Genomic DNA, 23,565 nt, shown 5'->3' with positions numbered 1-23,565 from the left:
GTTGGCTGCAGCTTGTAGAAACCTTTTGGCTTTGCAAGATCTCATGTGGGAGCTGCATATGCTCTGGCTGGTGCTTGTCAAATCCAGAGGGCTGCTGAGACGTATTCTGTGGAAGAGCTGCAGAGCTGGAAGACACCAGCTATGTGGCACCAGCTCTCTTACCACCTCTTTAAACCTCTTCTGGCTGCAAAGTCATTAAGGGATAAGCACAAACAACTCTAACAGCCTGAGCTCAAGGAACTTCTCTTGCAGTTGTTACTATGTGTGGGAAGCGCCGCTGGGGGTGGCTGCCATGCCTGGTACTGAGCGTAGCCCTGTCTCGATGGTTGCCCATCATAAGCCCTACCTTGCCCTGGTTGGGGGCTCTGCAGAAATCTCATTTGGACATGCTTGGGAAGCCCATGAGGCTGTGGTGGGCTGAAGCACAGCATCGGAGCTGCTTCTGGCCTTTTTGTTGCTGCACCGAGACTTCAGGCAAGTCCCATCACTGCTCTGTGCTCAGATTTCCACTCTGAGCACATCGCGCTCGCTTGCTTGCTCTCCTCACTCGAGCTGTAGCTACAATTACAACAGAGCTTTCCAACCCTTGCTCAGGGATGCTGCTGTGATGCCCCAGTGCTGTGGCAGTCAGTGTGCGTGCTGTGGTGAGTGCAGAGGAGGAAGGCTCCTGCCTCTGCTTCCCTGGGGCAGCTGCCTGGCACTGGACTCTGCCTGGGCTGGGGGGTTAGCAAGGGCCCTGCCTGCATGTGGTGGGCTCTGGGCACCAAGAGTACACGCTGGGTCATGGTCCTCTGTCTGGCAGTTGATGGGCCATCTGCCATGGGAAGTAAGGCTTCTGCTTGTCTCCTGACTTGGGGCACCCATAAAATTTCTCTTTTCTTTTGGAGGAAAGCTGAGATTCCTACAACAGTTTGCAAGAGCAAGGGCTTAAAGGAAAAGGACAAGTACCATCTTGCTCATGGTAAAGCGCTGTCAGATCACTTAACTTTCAGCTCACACCCTGGGTTTTCCAAGTGGGAAGCAGCAGCTTCCATTCATGGGGATGATACCACTCGTTGCATAACACATTTTTTTTTTTTTTCTATGGCAAGCACATCTTAAAAGGCAGGACCGTAAGAAAGAAAATAAATAAGCTTGAAGGTCATTGTGTGTAATAACAGCCATGACAGGGATAGAGAAACCCCAGGACTGTGGTAAGGGGGGAACATATCCATCGTGCTGAGCTGCCCTTTGCCCTTTTGGACACCATGGCTGAAGCACTGGGTCTAAACAGCCCCCTTGGGGCTTGCTCTGGGAGGTGCCAAGGGATACCCAGTTGCATCTGGGGATGCTCCTAACCAAATATCTGCCTAGTGTTAAAAGACATCTGCATGTCTGTGGTGTAGCCTGAGTCTTGCTTTCATTGTGGAAGGCCTGGCTGAGAGTGAATGTTCCTCTTAAAGCTGATGTGCCCTAATATAGCGGAATGATGAGTCCCCAGCAAGTGCCCTGGAGCACGTGGGGACCTGGCTGTGCAGCTCCTGTTAGTGGGTGATGCAGCTGCAGGGCTGGGCAGAGCCCTCCAGCAGCACCAAAGCAGGGACCTTATGTTGCCCCCAGAGAGGTGCAGGGCACCCAAACGTGTGGGGATGCAGGAATGCATGGCCAGAACCGGTGTCTCAGCACCATGAAAGGGAGCCAGTGAGGAAGCAGCCTCATGTTGCTTGGAAATTCAAAGTTATTGAGAGAGAGTGAGAAGGCAGCTACCCAAATCGCTGGGTCTTTCCAGGGCATTTCTTGTCTTCCTTGGTACTTTGGGGGGGTTGCCTAAAAGGGAAAGGAGTTGTTTTGCTGTAATGAACTAGATAAACAATTCCCCAAATAGATTAAAACTAACTGTAACTTATAAAAGTGGGTAGTAATTATATTTTATTAGCTAGCAAAACACCATTTTTTTATTTCATAGGATAATTCTGTGTAAATCACCTTAATTAGAAGTGTCAGACGAGCCCGTGAATATCGTACTTAGTAACTAATTTCCTATGTACAGGTTATAATTTAAAACACATGGATCACTCGCCGAGTGGAAATATGCTAGCCATGAAATAATGTGGGGAGTGTTGGGGTTATTACTATGTAAATGTGTAATCATTTCAGACCACTGCAGCCTGGCTGGGTGATTAAAGAGAATCCCAAGGTCTCCAAAGATTGTGCTCTCTGCAAGGGCCTAGAGCGAAAAAACTTTAAAAGGCACTGAAAAGTGTTTGAACTTTAAAGGTCTTGATTTCCCTTTTACCATTTTTAATTTGTCTGCAGTGTTTATGGAGGGGAAGGTTTCTCTTTGCTGACGGCTTTTCGATTCTCAGCCCACTGCCAGCATCCTTAAGAGGTGCAGGGGCTGCAGCCGCTGTAATTTGGGGGGTTGTTGAGTAGGGTGGAGGAGAGCACCCTTAAACTGCAGCGTCTTGGGACTTGGATGACCAGAGCTTGTGCGCATTCCTGAATCATCTCTGGAAATAAATAAAAACAAATTGCAAGCTCTTATTAGCAATAGAGTGGGGCTAAATTGCAAGAAAGGGGGGTTGTTCTTAATAGTCCTCCAAATGAAGAATAAAATAAACTCTGCCAAGTTATCTAAGTCAGCCCCCTTCCGCATCAGACCCAACAGAAGAGGCTTGGGCTTTCAGATGGCCAGAGAAACTCTCATCCTGAAAACTGCAGTTTCCTGGCACTAACACCATTTCTGGGAGGAATTAATGAGATTCTTCCTCTTTCCCTCAAAAAGGAATGATTTTAAACACCTTTAACAAGAAAAGGGAGGAAATGAGTTGGTTTTTTTAACCTGGCGTTTGGATTATAAAAGAAAAAAAAAAGTTGTTTCACACTTTGGGCGATTGAGAAATTCAAGGTAGTGCTGGAGATGGGGAAGGGGGTGGAAATCTTTCCCATCGCACGTGTTTGGGCATGGGCTGAGGTGGTGCCAGGGCTGCATCTCGGGGGGCAGCAGGGACTGACTCTGCTCTGTGCCACCTCCAGAGAGTTGTGGGGGCAGAGATGGGGGCCAGGACATGAGGGGCACCCTGCACCTCCCAGCAAGCATCTGGCAGCACATCCCCACAGGGAAGGGGGGCTGTGATGGAGGTGATGCCCCAGCCTGTCGGTCGGTGGTCCCGGGAACCACAGTCACTTTCTCCAGGAGCAGAGCTGTGGCGTTTGGGGTGACCTGATGGCTGTGAATAACTGTGTTTCCCCGCATTTCGGGGTAGGGGGCGAGGGCAGTGGCACTGGGAGAGGAGGAGGACCGTAGCCCCGGGAGAAAACACCTTCCTCCATCCCTGCTCATTTCATAACACCCAGCCATCTGCCAAATCAAGGCAGATTAAAGCCAGCCAAATTCAATTTCTCCCCGCTGGCACTGCAGCTCAGCATCTGGGGCTAAAGTGTCCCCGACAAAGCGAACATGACAGGCACATTGCTTTTTTGTCACATCTAGTACCGTGTTGATCTTCTAAAAGTCTCATAAAAATTTATTGATGTCTCCCATATTGCTGTGATTGAGAAGAAAGGAGCGCGGGTGTGCGGAGCCGGGTGCGCGCGCGCGGGCGAGCGTGTGTGCGTGTGTATATTAATGTTTCTGAAGTAGATCTGATTTGATATGTCTTGTTCTATTGTCAGCATCTGTTTAGCGAGGCTTTTTAATACTTTCTGGCTGCCGATCACTCATCCTTAGCCTGGGATGCAGGCTTGCATACAAATTTTGTTATTAAACACAATTCCATTCCCCCCCCTTCCCCAACCTCCACCTCCCCCTGCTATCCTCCCCCCTCCACCCAGCCACCCATCCATCATCTCCCCGGGGCTATGGGGAGTGAGAGGCAGCCGCCCCACCAGCGAGCACTTACAAGCACAGGCACTGGGCTTGGCAACATATTTCAAGAGCCTTTTGCCTGCTGCAGGTGCTTTGCATTGACAAATCGAATCATGGGGAAATAATTTATTTCCTAATGCTGTTTGCAGCATGTTAGCAGGAGAATTTACATGAGAGAGATTACTTTAATAACCAAAAAATTACAGTGCAGGCCTCCCCGCCATGTCGGCTTTGATATGTAATTGTTTCAAGTTTAACCTGTCTGGAGGGGGGAAGTTGTTATTAAATCTATAGCATCTCCCGCTGGCGAGGGCAGGCGAGGAGGAGCGCTGTGGCAGGGACCTCCTTCCCTGCTAAATGGGGAACAAGCTGAATTAACAAATCACTCCAGCCTCCGGCAGAGCTGCTGCCTCCACAGCATGGCTGGAGCTGAGGGGATCTTCTTTCCCTTGCTCTTACGTCGATTTAATCTCCCTCCCTTTCCTTCCCTCCTTTTTTTTTATTGTGCCTGACCCTATGCAGAGCTCACCACCTCCTCTCCCCTCTCCTTGGCTTTCTTCCCCATGCCCCTGCAGGCTTGCTCCCTGCTTTTACCCAGGGCTAGGAGAGGAGCTGTGCAAGCCCCGAACAAGGGGGAAGGTCAGGATTTTACTCTGGATCATGTGTCTGGGTTTAGGGGGGTCCACTTGTAGGACCATTTTATTCCAGATGGAGAGACAGTCAGCACTGCCCTCCTTTCCGTGCCCCTCTGGTCATGGTGAGGAGGCTCTCGTTGGTCTAGGGAAGGGTAGTCATGCACTTTGCTATTTGACCTCACGAGATCCCTTGAAGTATCTATCCACCCCCTTGCCCACCGCAGTGGGTTTGTGACTCTGATCCTGTTCTCTTCTCTCTTGGCAGCAAGAGCTCCATCCTGAAGGATGCCATGGCAGCAGGCACCCCCAAGGTAAGTGACCACAATTTGGCACACTTTTGCCCCCCCTGAAGGATGCTTTTTACATCCACTCACCTTCCCAGCCTATTCCCTGTTCCTGGTACTTAGTGTCTCCCAGGAAGGTGGCCATGCTGTGGGGACTTGCCAGCACTGGGGGATGCAACTGCCCCCATTCACCCACTGGGTTGGAGTGGCCCAGTCCCTGCACGAGGCTCTCTTGTTCCCCATGCAGCCAAGGGATGGTGGAGCTGAAGGACCCAGCAGGCTCTGGAATTCCAGATTGTGTCTAATGACAGCTAATGAGAGCTGATCACACGCAGGCTGAGCTCAGCCTGGGAAATCATGTGCAGGAGTTCCTGGAGCCAGAGCCATATGCCAGTTTTGGAAGAAGGGAGTGGGACTGCCTCATGGGAGCGATGAAGAACACCTGAGGAGGAACCCAAATCTCTAAAAGGCCCTGTGTCAGCCTCATCCTCCTCCCCAGGACCTACCTCCCATGCCTTGGCTCAGTATGCAAAAATACAAAATGCATGGAGCATCACAGCAGCACTGCAAAGGGCATCATTTACTAATCGGTATTACTCTTAGCTGGACTTGGTATGATATGGCAGTGGGAAGGACCAGAGCCTGGGCAGGCAAGTGGGTGGCAGGGAGCACTGCAGGGCAGCTGGGCATTGCACCTCTGAAGACCATGCTGTGCTCCCCAAGACAAGTAAATGCAAGTGGGCCAGGCTCTCCTATGCTTCTGGTGACACAGTCCGAGACAGGGAGGTTCCTGGCTTCCAGGGAAGCACGGAGCATCTCTCATGGGAGATGTCTTCATGGTTGTTTTAGTAGAATCAACTTCAGGTTTCATTCTCTTTGGTCTTTTTCTGGAAGCTTTGGGTCATTTTTGGCATGTGATGTCAGCAGCAGAGACTGACGTTTCAGCTCTAGGTTTTCCCCTTGGGGCTGGGTGTCTTACCGAGCACACCAACACCTTGTCTGCTCTGCCAAGCCAGGGCCCGGGGAGCCACCATGCTGACCTGAGTTCCTGAAAGGCAGGGACACCTCTTAGATAAACCCAATAATTTCCCATATCCTCCAAGGGAAAATAAAGATCGCAGTGATACTCCATAGTGCTCCCTACCATTGGCATTCCCATCTCCTGCGTGACTATCCTTGACTCACATGCCCTGTCCTGCAGATACTGGGAGGAATGTGGAGACCTGACTATTTCTCCCATGAAAGAGCAGAAAGCAATCCCCAAACCCACCCTCCATGGATAATCCACTGAGCCCGAGGCTGCCTTAGGCTGTCTCGAAAGAGCTGGAAAAGGCACCCGCAAAACGAAAGCAGTTGGACTCTGCAAGCTCCCCTTTCCCTCCTCGTCAGGTCTGAGTGTAGATAACTCAACAGTCCCAAACACATCGCCTGCGAGGGAGAAGGATGGCTAGGAAGACAGATTAGCTGTTTGGAGGGAAATGCAGCGAGTGACTGACAGAGACCAGATAAAGAAGAAGGTCCATCTCGCGGCAGGGCCGGGCTTTTGAAGTTTCCATTGACAAAGAATCCCATTTGCCTTGAGTGAGGGGATTAAACTGGGACTGGAGCGTCGTTCTATGTAAAAGAGATCAATCGTCCCCTGTCACCACATGGATCTCTTCCCTTTGCCCGTCACGTCTAGGGCTAAGAACATTAACTTCAAGAAGCCAGGAGAGCAGGGAGGGAGAGGGTGAAATCAGGAAATCTTTCATTCCCTTCTCAGAGAGCTTGAAAGCCTCTCAGCCCAGGAGGATTCATTATTTCTAGGTGGCTTTTGCTGGGAGACAAGTCCTGTGTGGCATGGGAAGGCACAGCGCTGTCACCTTCACCTGAGCTTGGTATTAAAGGCCCCTTTGTAACCAGGCAGGATTGAGGAGGAGGGTGGTGGGAAGATGAAGGCTGCTCTTTCCCTTTGTGCCCACTGAGTGTTTGCAGCATGGGGTGGAAATTGCCCATCGAGATGTGCAGTACCTCCAAGAAAGTCCTGCTGGGGACAAAGCTGGGTCTGGGTCACCCTTAATAGGAGTCCCAGGCAGAGGGATGGTGACAGACATGCCCAGGCACCCAGGCATTGCGGGAGGTCTGGCAGGCACTGCCTGGGAAGAGCTGGGACTTCTGCCGTGTCCCACTTCCCACCCCGGGAACTGGTGGGAGGCATCATGAGGACCGCGGGGACTGCTGCAGTGTTTCCTGGCTGGTCCTTCTCCCAGTGCTGACAAAAGGGCCAGCAGCTCAGCAGCAGGGCTGCACCTCCCCATCCCTTAGGAGCATCCCCTGGCAGCACAGGCAGCGGCAGGTTGGTCCCACTCGCAGACATGGGAACTGGGGTGGGTGCAGTCTAGCCGCGTTACTTTTGTGGTCACCAGTGGCTCTAAGACCACTTCAGGGATCATTTAGGACCTTTGCATACAGTCTCACTACCATATTGCTGCTTCTGCACTGGCCTGCAGCTCCCCCCAGGATGCAGCTGGGGACAGGGGATTTAACCCCACTGTGCTCTGTCTCCTGCCCTGCTCCCATCCCTTCCCCACAGTTGCCCCTGCAAACGTCTCTCCTGCCAATAAAAGCCCAGATGTAAATGCATGTTCCTTGCTCGCTGCGTTCCTGCCCCTGAAGAGCTGTCACTCACTGCACCGGGTCAATTTTCATGGCAATATGTCAAAGAAAATCCAATCACTCAACATGGGATGTGATGAATGCAGAATTATTGTATCAGGTTCTTCTATTATTGGAGCGGACGGAGGCAGTGATGGCCAAGCAAGGGCTGCGAGCTGGGGGGCTCCAGCCAGCGCGACTGCTTGGTGCCTGGGCTCCCTCCCTGCACAGGCAGCTTGGAGGGCAGTGCTGAGCACCACGTAGCTCTGCAGTGCTCAGGATCCTTGTCTGCTTTCTGTTAGAGACCAAGCCCAATCGATGGTGGTATGCCAGTGTGGACAAGCCACTTGGACAAGCAGATGACAAACCTGCGCAGTGAGTCTCAGGATGAGATTTCTATCCAACCCTGAGTGCCACTTTCTTAGGAAAGCTGGTGACATCAAGCTGGGCTCTGCCAGCCTCTGGCTGGGGAAAAGGGCCTGAGGTAGCTGCCTGGTGTCTACAAGAAGTCCTGTGGCCCGCACATAGCAAGGGGAACACCACTGTCTCCTCCCAGCTGCAGTTTCTGTCCTGAATCCATGCTTGGATGCTCCCCACAAGGCTTGTGATAGCCTTTGGTGGCTGGATCTTCGTGTTGCTGAGAGACAGGTAGCCCATCGAGCCCCTACAGGTCAGGCCAACGGCTTGCTCTTCCTGGGCTGCCTCACACCTATACTTTGCAGAAGACAGAGGTGCATAAAGATGCTGAAAGCTCATCTCCTTTGCAGAAAGCACACCCAGTGGCACTGCTCTGGGAAAGGTATTCTTTAGGCATTGGACTTCAAGGACAGTCCTGGACACCCATAGCATCCTCCTCTGATGACATGCCTGAGACATCAGGAGAAAGAGGAAGGGTGGGAAAATAAATTCTTCACCAAAGAGGAGTTTCAGTGTCAGTGGGAACAGATGCTTCACGCCCATGTAAAGTGATGGAAAATGTCCTTGCTTTTACTGAGCTAGAGACCGCGGCTCCATAGTTCCATTCACCAGTGCAGTTCACTAAACCTTCCCTGCCATCCTGGTCACCACGAGGCAGCCCAACACGAGTCACTCAGGAGGACACTTTCTGAAGGTGTGTCCAAGCCAGCCATGCCCCAGACCTCTGTGAGCCCAGAGCTTCCCTGTAGCACTCCCCAGCATGGCCAGAAGCTGTGCCTCAGGCAGACCAGGCAGCAGGGATGCCTTGCAGAGGCATATGGACCACACTGCAGGCTCCATCCAGGCTTGTGGCTGCCCAGGAATCTGTACATAACTGTCAGCAGCGTGCAGTTCCCCTGGGCATCGCTCCTGGGCTTCATGCTCCCCCCTTGCCTTTCCCCTCTTGCCTTGGCTGCCTCTTGCAAGGGGTGGTGTAGGACAGGAGCACACGTTGGGTTGAACCCATGCTGGTGAGGTGTATGAGCAGCATAAGTCCAGCTGTCCTGCTCTCCCTTAAGCAGCAAGTGGCAGCTCTGAGAGCCAGTGTCCCCAGGTCTTCCTAGCCATCTAAGAGCGCTTCTTTGCCACTGCACGTCTGGCTCGTGGCTTTCCCTCCATGGACTGTCATTTAGGTGGGATATCATCTGTGCCCGGAGAGATCTCAACCCCTGAATTTCAGGGTATTAGCTGCAGACTGTTACCTGTCACCTAACAGGTGAACTGACAGCCCCTGTGAAAGCTCTGGTAGTGACCACTGAGGAAGAAGAGGCTGGGCCCCATGAAACACACCAGCTCTCACAGCGGGTTCAGCACTCGTTTTCCACTGCTGCTTCCTAATACATGACTGCAAATTGCCGTTGCCGCTAACAGTCTGTCCCATGCACCGGCGCTTGCTGCAAACACACACTGATGTGAGCAGCCAGGAGCAAACCCCACCTCGCGCACCCAGCAGAGGCTTGTGGCCGCTTGGTTTAGGTGTGCACCCAGCTCCTGAGGGGTGCCTGCAGGCAGGCAGCCAGCATCGTGTTGCTCCGAGACCGCCAGCAGAGCTGGGAACCGAGCCACAGTGCCAGAGCCCTTTGATTCCCCTCCCCACCCCCCCACCTCCACCCTTGTGATTTTACAGCTTCACCGAGCAGTTTGAGAGAGAATTACAGCATCTAGAGGGAAATTTGACCACTAAAGCCCTCCAAGGAAAAAGAGCTTTGAAGCAAGCAAGATTTGGAGCCTTAAACCTTGACAGAATGTCTGTATTAAGCCTTTCCCAGCTGCCTCGCTCGAGATGAAATTTCTAGCACAATCATTTAACTTCTCCGTATCATGTCTGGTGGTAGGAGAAGGGGACGGGTGTCAGGGCCCTGGGGTTTTAACTCCTTCTCTTGTGTCACTGGTGGGGGGGTTGGAGAAGTCACTCACCATATCTGTGCACCCTCCCTCTGTAGCTGTGATTTACAAGGAAAAATTAAAAAGCTAAATCCAAATATTGTGGCAAAGCTATGGCCAAGCCAGGGACAGGAGAACAGCCCGCAGATATGCAAAGGAGGGGAAATTACGTAGGAAGCATGCTGGCTGGCCGCACTCCCTGCCACTTCAGGGTGACGAATACCAGAGCCACTCCAAAAATCTCTCTGCCAGGTTTTATTCCATAAAACAAATTACCCCATGAACAAACAAAGCCCCTCGCTCCCCTTGGGCCAAACAGCTGTGCCCTCCCATTAGTATGGGGGAAACCGCTGTGTTGGGCAGGAGGAGCAGAGAGGGATGTGGTTGCAGAGGGGAGCCAGGCAGGCTGGCAGACCCCGGCGGCCCGTGGCCAGACCTCCTTCCCATTCTATCCCCCGTGTGCCAATGGGCACTTGTCCTGGAATGGGCCCCTTTCCCCGCCATGTAGCTGGTGTCTTGCCCAAGAGGACCCAGAGCTCGATTACAATCCCAGGTGTGACTGTAACATGCACAGAAATAAATTAGTAGCTCACATTTCTGTAAGCTCATTCTGCTTGCAGACCACTGGAATCTTTCAGCGAAGGCCAGAAGCTGCTGATACCATTATTTCTGTTCACTATTCACACGCTTCTCACATTTAAGCCTTTCATCCCCAGCTCCATCCCACCTTTATCTCTGCCAGCTAAAAGCCACTAGATAATTTTACCCCTAACTTTCCCAGGAGCAAATGTGGACCCTCCAAAAGCTTCTAGGAAACTCAGCTCTAATAGTAGCATCTTTGTGTCAGGAATCCTCCAGCAATAACATAAAAAATAGCTAGCAGAGTTAAGGGGGAAAATCGCAGCAAGGCCTGGTATCATTCATTGCTTTCGGGTTACAGTTCCCAAGTGATAACAGCTATTAGCAACACTTTGACGGCTTCCCTACGGTGGAGGGGAGGGCAGGAGACAGAAAACATGTCAAGCCATCACCTCCATGTTAAGTGATAAGTACCTATTTAGACGGCAGAGTTAAAGCTGAATGCATCAAGCAGGGAACACTTTGTGCCAAAATAAAAAAAAAATAAAAAATAAAAAAAGGCCATATAGATACATAAAAAGCGGGGTTAGGGTATTTGTTCTGCTGACAGCAGCTGTGATGGATTGTTTAAGAAAAATAGACTCCCTGTGTTTTTCCAGGGCTATCAGAAAGCAAGAGTCCAGCACTTTAATACTCTCAAATGACTGGCCTTGAGAGGCAGCGGAATGTCAGAGGCACCGGCTGGGCTCCCCCAGCACTGACACCTGCCCCGGCTGCGGCAAGAGGCAGCGCTCAGGGCTGGGGGCGGTGCGTGCCGGCAATTTCCATCCATTTCCTCGGGCCGGCGGCTGCACCCTGACACCCGTCCCTTCCCCTCGTGCTGCCCTGGGCCCACACCTCAAGCGCCTGCGGGTCGGAGCCAGCGGCGCGTTGGCACGCGTGTCCTTGCCAGCATCGCCTTGGAGCTGCCCACAGCTCCTCCTCCCACAGCGAGAAGCGGGTCCGGAGAGCGATGGACTAGGCTCACAGCAGCTGGCACACCAGCTGCACGATGCGCATTCATGCCGATCCTGCCCGGGTATTTATATACGTAAACTATATGTTGTTCCTAATTGCAATGAGACCGCCGAAACATTTGCAGATGCTGCAGCTCAGCTCTGCAGAATTGCACGGACCGTGGAGGGTGTCGGGAGCTACCAGGGTGTGAACCTCACGGCACGAGCAAGGCTTACATGGCCTCTGCTATCTGCCGGGATCCATGGACACAGGCACGTAAAGCCCTTACATCCAGACATGTCTCTTCGCCTTGGCATGGCACAGCTGGGCTCCAAGGGGTAGGAAGGAAACGCCAAGTGGGGCCATGGCTGCCCAGCACAGCAGGAGGGGCAGGAGGAAGGAGGGAGTGCAGGGCTCAGACAAGATTGATGGCCTCGTTGCCATTAAGAAAAAAATTAGCCGGTGGCGGCTATCATATTAAAGGGTGAAGAAGCTGTGAATTATTTTCTTAAAGATCTTATCACTTACAATGATAATTTTACCTTCCAAAAGGCCACTTTTAATGAGGCAAGCCAGGCAAAAAGTCATGATTTAATGCCAGATTTTTTTTTCCAAACACATTTTACTGCTTTTTTGTCCATGTTTAAAAAGCGCCGGTGACCTTTTTTTATTTAGCTTGCCCCAGGTGTAATGCTCAGGCTGATCCTCTCAGGGTTTATAACCTCCGCAGAGAGTGCCTTTACCCAGCGGAGAGATGATTTAAAGGGGAGGGAGAAATATGAGGCTGCACAGCCGCTCGCACAAGGCCCTTGCCCCATCTTTCATGCTAGGAGCCGTGGTTTGCCAGGGGAGGGGGGACCAGGGAGGGAGGACAAGTGCTCTCACCCCAATAGCCCCACTCAGACGCACCTGAAGGGGAGCTGGGCTGAAATGGCAACCAGGTGGGGGATGAGATGGCCGGTGGCCTTTCCCAGGGGAAAAAGGGGTATCTCACCATCAAGGCTTGTTCCCACCGTGGTGAGGCAGCTGGTCCCCAAAGCCAGGAGCATCTCCACACAGCTGTACATCACGCCTGTCTGCACGGAGAGCACCCAGCACCGTGGTTTTGGGGTGGGATGGCAGAATCTGAGTCTGCCCTGCAGTGCGAGCATGCACGAGGGCTGGGAGGACACATGTAAGGCTGCCTTTTCCCTCTGCAGCCGTCTTCCCAGATGCTGGCTGAGATAGGGATGGGGATCACATCGCTGTCCCTTCCCCGCCTGCTGCGACCCAGGTGGGAATGAGCAGTGTGAGTGCGGGGGGCAGAACATCCTTGGCTTGGTGTGCTGTGGCCAGGCATCCTCACCGCTTAATCACTGGAAAACAGCCCCAACATGACAATTTGGGATAAAATAGGCCAAAATCAGGATGGCAGAGAGGCTGGCCTAATGCAGAAATGAAAGTGACCCTGATGGCAAGTGGCTCTCCTAATCCCTTAGCCCCTAAGCCTGCATCCCTGCCTGCTCCCATGGCTGCCTGAAAGGCAAAGTGTGGCACAGCGCATGGAAATGAGAAAAACAAATGAAGTCAAGTTTCCTAAGAGTGAAGGGGAAGTGTGACTTGGCATCTCTAACGCTGTGTTTAACATGCTGGCGAGGTATTTAGAATTGAAGTGCTTGCACACAATTTAAAAATAGACAGTTTATTAATCTAAACTGCAAGTGTATGTAGAAGAGGCCTCGAGATTGACATCTTTGGGATTAGTTTAGCCCTGCGTTTTTCCAGAGGTCATCGCCATGGTGCTCAGGAGGTTTGTGGAATAAATGGGGCCAGCATTCTTCCTGGGACCACACGCTAAAAACTAATACATAACGTTTAATTTACTGTCTCCATAGCTAGCCCAACCATTTTTCACATAATAATATTGGATTAGAGCTACCAGAAGCTGAGCGGGAAGCTGGAGGTGGGGAGGGTTTGTCTGTCTGTCGCGGAGGAATGGGGAGATGGGTATTTTTTCACCTTCTCTAGAATACATTGGAAGACAAAACAGATTTCACCCTCCCAGCTCCAGAGTGCTTGGCTTATTAGAGGAGGGGTTGGACGTTAACACTGCTGCAAACAGGGATGTTGTTCTGAGTCACACCTGAAGGCTTTGAGCTCACATCCCTCTGCTTTATAGGGTATGTGCAGTCCTGCTTCTTCAAAAATGTTCCTCATCCTCCATTTAGAAAATAAACAACAGCAAGAGCTTGGGGTCTGCACTCTGCAGAAATTTTCCTGGTGGCTTCACATGGTTATCAGTGGGCTTCTCCAGAAATACGTGAGCGGCTCACCAAAACCCATCACCAGCTGGGTTCAGCCAGCAATGGAGAGCCCCCCTGCTCTGCCCATCTCTGCCCTGGGAAGCAGAGGCTGGTGTCTTGGGGCAGCCCTCACCCAGAGCCCCCCGCCCCACAGGCTACCACTGGCCCTCCCAGTGACTGGCATCCCCATCGGGCTGAGCTGAGGAGCGTGCCAGCCCCGAGAATTGGTCAGCACAGCCCTCAGCATTGGCAGGAGGGACCATGTCCAGGGAGATAACTGAGCACCCGTCAGGGAATTCCTTTCAGGACGTCATGGTCGGTAGAGCTATGCTTTATGGCAGCGCAGTGCAGGCAGGGATGTGGCTATTGCCCTCGTGGCAAGGCTGGCAGCTCATGCCCATGGAGTTGAACATCCCAAATGTTCAACCCCAACATAGGGTTTATTATCCCAAATTCTCCTCCCCCACCACCATCCCGAGCCTGCCCTCCCTGCATGCCCACCCCAACTGCGCTGCTGTGCTTTTCTCACTGGGAGAGCTGTCCGAGCCCAGGGGATCGCATCCTGCTGACTGAACCGATTTGTATGCTGACTCATTTTCCCACTTGCTCGTATCTTTTACAAAAAATGCACATTTTTTCACATTTCATTTCAGCCCAGAGGCAAATATTTCTGGAATACTTGCCTTTCTCCAAGGTATTATGCTTTTTAATAATGTTGTCACCACACTTGACCTGTCCAATTCAGATGATATCTACACTTCGTTTCGCAAACACACACATCTCTGAGCAGTCATTTATTGTCAAATCTTGCCAGCTGATTCTCAGAAACAAACATCTGGAGAGCTGCATTTCTAGTGTACATTTTTTACAATGTATTGGGCTATATTTAGCCTAGTTAGCTAATTTATATTTTAAATTAGAATTTTAAATTGCATTTTTCCCTCAAAGTCTTCTAGTAATAAAGTTCACTTGCAACTCAGTGTACATTTTTTTATGCACTGTCAAACTCCCACAGTAATTTTCCTGCTAGAGTTCACTGTGTGTAGAATTTAGACTTACCTACTATTGACTTGAAGTTTATCAGTGATTTCTTAGGTCTCAGATATCACTGATCTTTTTCACCTTCTAAAAGGCCCTTTTTTTCTGTGCTACTTATTAAAATAAATGGCATCATTACAGAAGGAAGAGGTAGCTGCGCTGCAAAGGTGCTGAGAGCTTTAGTGGAGTTTACAAAGCTATTGAGAGATTTAGTGGCACTTAGAGGGGTGGACAAGGGCATGTAAGCGCCACTCCACATCAGCAGGCCTTCGCCTTACCATGTGAATTTCTGGTGTGGTCCTCACACACTGTTTTGAGCAGGGCCTGATTCTGCCCCCAGCCACTAGACCTGGAGACAAAATGCCCATCCTTTTGTTGCCTGATGCCTTTGCACTATGCTAGACCCTGCAGCCTGGTCCCCTTTGTGGGGCAGGGTCCCATGGGAAGAGCAGAGCCAGCCCCACAGCCCAGCAGTCCGTCCCAGAGCCACCCCACAGCCCGGCAGACACTCTCCATGGCAAGCAAGGGGCAGAGAGCTCGGCAATGCTCACAGCATGAATTTCTCCTTTCTCTTGCAGTCAATTTTGTTGTCGGCCTCAATCAAGCGGGAAGGAGATTCTCCAACGGCATCGCCCCACTCCTCAGATGACATCCATCACTCCGACAGATACCAGGTAAGCAGGCAGATGCCATCACTGGTCTCAGCCTTAGGCAGGGAGCCAGCTCGCCCCAGTGCCTGCAGCCCTCCGTGCGTGAGAGCCCAGCTCTCGGCTGTGCACCACTGCCCCAGCTCGCGTGCCTGCAGCATGGGGACGTGAGCACTGGGTCCCTCGCACGGCTGTGAAGGTGTGCTTTTGTCTGCAGAGTTCTCCCAGGTCCGACATTAAATCACAGCTGCACAAAACTGCTTTAAATCTTTATAGAGGTTTCTGTTGCATTATATTCATCATCTTGGTCATTGCCGTGGCTATGTTTGTCATTACTTACCCTGTGCCACTGGGAAACTTTCAGAGAAGTGATTTTTTTTGTAAAACAGTGAATGATGTCAGCCTGCAGCAGGCCAACATTTTCCATTTCACTGGTGTGCCACTGCCTGGCAAACTAACTCATGACTCCCACTCAAACCAGAAATGGTTTTGGACCATCCACAGCCATGCCAGCGTGTTTTATAAAACACTCTCTGCCCAGAGAAGCAGCAAGTCTTGACTTGTGATACAGTGGGTAAAAGTTGAGGGAGATGGAGCAAGATGAGAAAGGCAGCAGCACAAGTACAGGCTTGGCTTGTTTTAAGTCTGTCTGTACTTTTGGGGCAGGCTGGCACACTGGACTAACTCAACACACATCCAAACTGTCTGGCTGCAAGCCTGCACTCAGCCACTGGCTTCAAGTAAGCTCTGAAAGGCAGCAGTCAAATTAATGGTGGTCTTCAGCACAGACGCAAGCGTGCCTCCACCTGCCACGTGGACAGGCTGGGCGGGCCGTGGCTATACCAGCTTGGCATACGCCCATCACCCTGTATCCTGCGGTGCTCTGCAGCGATGCCCTGTGCCCAGAGTCAGGCAGATGATCAGGTCTTCCTGCAACAGCCACTTTACGTTGTGCCAGGTCTGCGTTTGGATCTGCAGAAGGAGAGGCTGGTGACCAGTGCTGGAGGTCTTAACTGAGCAGCCCCAGTTAAACCATGTGTTCCTGTAGATAGGTCCTATTAGTAGCAGATTTGTACATTTGTTGCCCATTACTCTGTCCTCTGTTCTATTTATTGTTTATATTATCAAATATGGACCAGACCCTCCATAGTTTGCTACATATTCCCGTGTAGCCTTCAGTTATAACCTGGTGTCACATCAGAGTCACTTCACCCTTCTATGAACAATGAGACATGGTGCAAATTAAGAGAAGCAAAACCCTGCAGAAGATACAGAAATGCCTGATTCAGGTAATCCCACTCTCTTTCCTGCCTGCTATTAAGGCTAATAAATAAATCACATTCCTTCCAAAAGGGCAAGGAAGAGACTTTTGCCATGGCCCCCTTTGTTGGAGAACACCCCTCCCTCCCTGCTCCGCCAGACTTCAGTCTCTGTGAAACTGGTGGTCCCTTGCAGTTCTCCATTCCTATAAATTTTTATTATGTCATACTTGAGGACAAATATTCTCAGCAGAAGCCCCCTCTATGTGCTGAGTCTAGGTAGTCTCCAATGTGTTTTAAGTTTGTGAGTGTATTTTATGGAAGGTTGCAGCCCTTAATGCAAATGTGTAATGGGAGTTGTAAGTCCGCACTGCAGGGAGATAAGACCTCTGGGGCCTGATTTTCATTTACGCTTCTGCTGGCTGCGTTATGCTGCTCTGGCAGTGTAAAGGGACCTCAGAGTGGGTGCCAGGGTTGTGTAAAGCCTCAGCATACCCTTAATAAAGCCACAATATGAATAAGAATTCAGTCTTCCTGGTTTACCAAGGGAAATGTTCAGCAAGTAGAGCAGAAGACTCTCATGGTAGTGACTTTAAGGGCTGCAAAATTTAGCTTTCCATATGCAGAGGTGTGCTGGAATTACGAATGTCCCTTGTGTTATCTGTGATCTAATCATGAATACACAGTGTATTAGTAACAAGCTAGAACATGAGTTATTGGCGTATAGGTTTTCAGAATTCCTGTGGCTCGGTTTTCTTAGTCTTAGTGCTTATTTACCATGGGGATATTTAGGGAAGAATGAGATTTATGAATAGGAGTGCTACAGGAATATGGGCTTGCACAGCATTTGGGCTGCTCGCATTGCTCTCCACACCGAGAAGGAGCTGCAGCAGAGGCAGTGGGGTGGCTCCAAGACATGGGCAGGGGCGGGTCCCCTTGCCTCCCCTGTGCCAAGCCTGGTTGCTGGAATTTGGTACATGGACACTGATCGGACCGAGGTGGTAGCAGCTGGTGTAGTGCAGGACCTTGTGATTTGGTCAGTGGTGGGTGTTGCTCTCAGATACAGTACGTTCTGTCAGCTGGGGCTTTTCCTGTGCTCCAAGTAAAAATAAAGACATTTTAGTTAGATTTAGATACAACCCTGAATCCCCAGTGGGAAAATCAACAGCAAATTATAAGTTATTCACCATACCACAAAGACAGCCCTTCAGGCTTGGAGGGAGACCACCTTGCATGGGTCAGCTGAGCCCACAGAACATTTGTGACTAACATGTGGAGTAAGTATAACTGAAAGGCTAAAATCCTCGTCCAGGAAGGGCTTCCCTCCCTCCACCTGAGCTCAGCAGTGAGCACGCCTCCCAAAAGACAGCTTAATTAATCAAAGGGGTAAAACCAACAATCAGCAGCTTTCATTCAGTAAGCAAGCACATGTATGAAAATACAACTGCATTTCAGCTTGCAGACAGATGTACGATGCAGGTCAGCACTGTGCAAAGCTTACCAGCCAGCACCTGAACTTGCTAACTGCCTATCATCTTCTGAAACAGCAAAACATACCAGGGCTTTTTGGTTTTTTTCTCTGAAGGAGCAGCAGCTTGTCAGGTGCCAGCACAGAGACCCAATATGTAGGTTTGATTCCAAGAAACAAAGTCTGAGGAGTCTGCAGAGGGGAGAACAAAGAGGATTGTGTGTGTAGGAGCCTGTGCTGCCCCATTTCTAGCCCCTAGCTCTATCCTAACCTCAGGCTGGTCCACTGCGACCACCTCCCACCACAGCTGTGGGAAAGAAATCCACCAGACCAGTTGGATTGCCCAGGTTTGCTGAAATGCAGAAAGGACAAGAGGGGGAAGAGGCTGAAAAGCAGAGGCGAGGTGGCAGCGCCCCACCTGCAGCCTGGGTGCCCCCACACCTGCAGCACTGGCCACTTCTCCTTGGGAAGGCCGGGAAGGTATCAGAGCCCCAAAACCCAGGTGGGTGCCACTGGGGTGGGTCGGGCCGGCATGCCCAGCCCAGCCCCAGCAGACACAGGGGGTGTCGTTGTTCAGGCCGCACTCAGCCAACCGGGCAGGTGGGAGGGCCAGGGGTTCTTTCCCCAGGGCCTCGCCCGCCGCAGCCCAGTGCCCTTGGGGTCCCATGGTAGGGCTGGGCCAGGCCTGGTGGGGCTGCTGGCCCCCCCCCCCCCCGGCCACAGGCTTTGGGGCCTAGTTACCCCCCAGGTGCGGGACGGCTGGTGCCCTCGGGCCCCCAGTCCCTAAACGGGCAACAGAAGTTGGAGAGCAGTTGCCCCTGGTGCCTGATTGGCCAGCAGCTTTGGGTTGTAGTTGTGCCCAGGGTCCTGATTGGCCAGTGATGTTGGGCCTAAAGGGTGCTCAATCCCTATTTGGGCAAAGAAACCTGCCTCTAGTTGCTCCTGGGTTCTGATTGGCCAACTGGCCCTGGATTCCAGTTGCCCCAGAGCTCTGATTGGTTATGTACCCTGGGGGGGGGGTGTCCAGTGGCTTCTGATTCCTGATTGGCCAGACACTAGGGCCCCAGTTACCCTTGATTTCTGATTGGCCAGACGCCTCTGGGTTCCAGCGGCCCCGGGGCCCTGATTGGCCGGGGCTCGCTGGGCCCTGCTGCCGCCTGTCGGTTGCCATAGGAACTTCCTCTTCTCGCGACTCTCCCCGCCGGTTTCCTGGTGAACTTTCACCCGCTCGGCGGCGGGTCACATGACCGGGGCCAACATGGCGGCGGCCGCTGGGGGCTGATCGGCGGCGCCTGCCGGGCCGCGTCGTATCCGCCCGCATCCCGGGCCGCGCGGGGGGGTCCGCTCCGGGGCCCACCGCCCCGCTGCCCCGCCGGCCGCCGGCGGCGCCCGCGGCTATGCAGAGCGGCAGGAGGGGGCCCGGCGGCGGGGGCCGGGAAGAGGTGGGTGCGGAGGGGGGGGGCGCGGCAGGCCTGGGGCCGGTGCGTTGTCCCGGCGATGCGCGGGGCGGGGGGTCCGGGCCGGGCCTTGTTTATCGGCGGGGGGCGAGTTGTTTACATCGGCGCCCGCGGGCCCTGACACTTCTGCGCTCTTGTCTCCCCTCTGCAGACCTTCCTGCGGGTGCGAGCGAACCGGCAGACCCGGCTGAACGGTGAGTGCGGCCCCGCGCGGCGCCCCGGGCTGCCCCCGCCCCGCCGGGCCTCCTCCCGCGCCTCCCTCTTCCCGCAAAGTTTCCATAGTTTTGTGACCCCCGTCCCCGCCGGCCGGGAGCGGCGACCTGCCTCGGCGGGGCTTCGCCAAGCAGCCGGTGGGGTGCGGGGTGTGCTGGGGTGAAGCCCTCCAGGTTCCTCCCCGGTTCCCGGGCGAAGCAGCTCTCGGCGCTGGGAACCCACCAGCGAGCTTATAAGTGTGCCCTGAATCCTGGCTGTCGGGTCGCGGGGCCAGGCAGCTGTGCTTCCGCGGCTCACATGGCAGAATCTTGCAGTAAACTTTTAAACCAGCAGTCTGAGCGTCTGTGCATCTGACATCATGTTTTGGGGGTGTTTTGGGTTTTTTTTCCTCTCAAACACACAGATGCTGGTGCGTTACTTTTATTCTTGTGTTTCTGGGTGTTCAGAAATCTTGTTATAGCAGAAAGTCCCATCTCTGTTTGTAAATCAGAAAAAATCTGAAAGTATGTTTTGGGGTTTTTTTCTTGAGCTGAAGTGGAAACTTTTCCCAAAGTTCAGGGAAGTTGGAACTTAGTAGTTAAATAATAACAATATTCTGTGATCTGATCTTTGTATTGTTTTTAGCCAGTCTAATATGTACCATTTAGTCAAAATTTGGTTATTTGGGTTATCAGGAGGCTTCTTAACCTTGAGCTTCCTGCTGTGATAGTTTAAGATAACACCGGTGATGTTCTGCTGATGCAATTTATTTAGAAGATAGAGCAAAAGATACTTTTAACAAAATAGAAGAAGGCTTCAGCGTGTGCTCATACCAAAATAGTTTGCTTGAATCTGAAGTACTACATGTTTAGCGTAGTCTTAAGCAAATAGAAGCGTTATTAAACTACCGACCCAATGTCTTTGATAGGTTATACATAACTGAATTCAGAACTAGCTTAGAGATTTCTAAGTATTAACCCAGAGGGCCAAAAAAATGAACACTTGGAAGTCTGTGACGTCATACAACAAAGAGATGAGTTGCTTTGCATCAGTCACAGGTAACTGCTGGCAGGTGTGTTCACATCTGCACTCAGGTGAGTGCAGTGAGTTGCCAGTGCTGGCAGGTGGACCCTTTTCCCGGCAGACTTAAGATGGCTGACATACGCTGAGGTATTGCTCTGCGGTGACTTGTTTTGTGTGGCAGAGGTCTCTGGAGTCAGTTGTGTCAAACTTTATTCATCGTTTTTGGATAGCTGGGGCTGAGCTCCCCCCTTCCACCTTTCTTCAGGCCAATGCTGTGCGGTTACCTTATTTTCAATAAAGTCGAGCCAGGCTTGTGAGGTTTTTGGTGTTGTGGAGTCCTTCAGTATGAATGAAGGCTCTTGATGACAGTGTGCTCTGCTGAACTGGCTCAGTAGTACTTGATGCTTTTGACTTTAGCTCCAAGTAGGGCTGCAGCACAATCTGTGTAGATTGCGATCTAGGAACTCCTCTTGGGCCTGTTCTCGGATGCTTTTGTGAACCTAGGCTCATCATCTAAAAGAAGGCTGCTAATTTTGTATAGCATTTGTGTTGGTTTTGCTGAACCTTTTACAATCGTTTTTGTACGTACCTGTTGGGGTACAGTGAGTCGAACAGACATATTCCAAATGAGGACATTCAGTTAATTTATGTAGTGCCCCTATAATGCTGGTATATCCTGTCAGTTCAGTTGTACACCCTAACAGTACTAGGCCCAGATGCTAGGGAGCTGGATGCAGAAATACTACCTGAAGTGCTTTGGGTCAACAAAGAAGGTCAAACTAGGTCAGAACTGGTTCCTCCTGGCTGTAGCTTTTTATGGATCTGGTTACTACTGTTCCCAGAACAGAGCTGTACTGATGCCTGGTTCCATCCTATGCTGTTAGATTAGTATTCAGCTGGATGGTTGGGTAGGTTATGCTGCTTCTTTCTGTGCATTTATTTGACTGTATTTGTGTCCACTGAACTCGGCCTGCTTTCTCGTTTCCTTCTGCACTTTTGTTTGCACTAAAGTAGCTTTGTGGTATTTGTAAGCTTTGCCACGTTATTGTTGAACAGTTATTTAAGCAGTATTGCTCCAAATGGAGAACATTTGGGTGTTCTGAGGGGTAAAAAATGCTTATTTATCTATATCTTGTGTTTTAATGAGCTTCTAATCAATCACGCGACTTTATAGCTTGCTCTGTGAGAATGGCCTTATCCCATGTTAGTTTACACTGACAGAAGTTATGTAGGACTTGGTCAAAGGTATTTGGCTTTTTGTTTCATATTCTTGTTGACACACTGAAAAAACTTAGGATCTAGAAAATGCTATCTGTCAAAGAAAAATCTATTTATTTCATTTGTTTTTTGTTATGTTTTAAGTGTACTTTCCAATATTGTTGTAACCAGTTTATCTTGGTAGCTCTGTCAAGCTTCTTACCAGCTGAGTTCCAGAATCACTTCTGGAAACTCCTCCCATAAAAAGGGGGTCATGGTATTTGCTGTTCCTCCACATAGTCCTTGGCTCAAGTCTCAGCTGCCCAAGCTTCTTGTGCTTGAGTCCTGTCAGATCTCCTCAATGTGTTCCATCCTGTTGTGGTCACTTGGGAAAGCACAAGAGCTAAGGAAAGAGAAGGTAGAGAGGGAGATGCCTTCTGTGAGCTGCTGTTGGCCTGGCTGCAACATGATTGGGTCCTGATAGTTACATGGTTCACAGGTACCTGATGGTCCAGAATTTTAATTCTGTAAGTCAAACCTTTGACTTAAATTGAACTGTAAGTAAGGTGAATATATTTTCAAGCTCTGAAGCAGGAGAGTAATGTTAGAGACTCGGCTGAGTGTTTGTATCTGAACTTCCCTGTCAGCCTCAGTGAGTTAATCCTGCACCTCTCAGCTGTGCTAAACTCACTTTGCAGAGGCTGTGTCCTTTTGAACCCAGGAGTATGAGGTGCTGATTCCTGATGAACCCATGTGATAAAGAAGGCATTTCTTTCATTTGCCTTATATCCAGTGTTGCCAAACTGGAAACTAAGCAACCCTGTAAATTGATGCTTATGGAGTTTGGCAGTGCAGAGCAGGTTAGGTAGTTATACAAAATTAGAGGCACATAGTTATGGGTTAGTGCATCAGAACATGGATTCAGTAGGTTAGGTATGTGCCAGCCGCAGAGAATAGTGTCAGTTTGAAGGTTGCTGAAAGTCACATGTGAGTAAGTTTGGCCGTGCAAGTGTGAAAGCCTCACTGAGACCCTTCTGTGAATTTGGCCCTTAATGTTCTCTCAGATGAGCAGCAAATTGTACATAATTTCTGAAACAGATTCATTCTTGACCATCTGTTTTGCTTCAGCTTGTTCTTGAGATGGCTGTTTGTGCTCTGCCATTGCTGCCTTTGTTCCTTTAGATCAGATGCTCTTGAAGAAGTTGATCATCCACAGAAGCTTTTTGTGATAGGTCTAACAAAAAGGAGTATAAGCGCCCCGCAAAACTCCTCTAGTAGATTTGCAGAGAGCAGGTGGTAACTCTTGTGCTTTAATATCTTTGAGTCCAATTTAGGGATATTTGCAAAGTTGGCATTCTCAGCAGAGTTGTAAAATAGGTCCTTACCCAGCTCCTTTTACGCCTGCCTGAGAAGCTGATTCCTGTTTTGGTGGTGGCTGTAAGCCCACCTCCCTGGGCACACCTCCACGGAGGTGGTGACCGTGCAGTTTGTTGAACCACCAGCAGCACATTGTGTGCTCTTGTACCTGATGGGTGGGGGAGGAAGAAAGCTAGATGATTTTCACTGGAAAGAAGACAAAAATGTTTCCACTTAATTTGATTGGCCTGCCATTGCAGGAGCTGCTAATGATGTCTGCATGGGACTCGGGGGACCACTCGAACTGGTGGAGGGAATCATAAGAGATATT

The 23,565-nt window shown here is 51.0% G+C and overlaps 1 protein-coding gene across 4 annotated transcripts in view; it reads left to right on the top strand.

Annotated features, from left to right (window-relative positions):
• RNF220 (ring finger protein 220) overlaps nucleotides 1–23,565 on the top strand; it is a 229,237-nt gene that overhangs the window by 150,297 nt on the left and 55,375 nt on the right. For 3 of the 4 annotated variants that reach the window (XM_037403813.1, XM_037403812.1, XM_037403814.1), the window contains 3 exons: nucleotides 4,748–4,793; nucleotides 15,214–15,309; nucleotides 19,618–19,660. In XM_037403813.1, coding sequence (XP_037259710.1) covers nucleotides 4,748–4,793; nucleotides 15,214–15,309; nucleotides 19,618–19,660 — 185 coding nt within the window. Of the gene's footprint in view, nucleotides 1–4,747; nucleotides 4,794–15,213; nucleotides 15,310–19,241; nucleotides 19,452–19,617; nucleotides 19,661–23,565 lie in introns of those variants that run through there. The other variant, XM_037403815.1, reaches the window with a different exon arrangement.

The sequence above is a fragment of the Falco rusticolus genome, chromosome 11 (assembly GCF_015220075.1).
Source record: "Falco rusticolus isolate bFalRus1 chromosome 11, bFalRus1.pri, whole genome shotgun sequence".
Classification (NCBI taxonomy): domain Eukaryota; kingdom Metazoa; phylum Chordata; class Aves; order Falconiformes; family Falconidae; genus Falco; species Falco rusticolus.
This window is presented reverse-complemented; position numbering and strand designations above follow the sequence as displayed.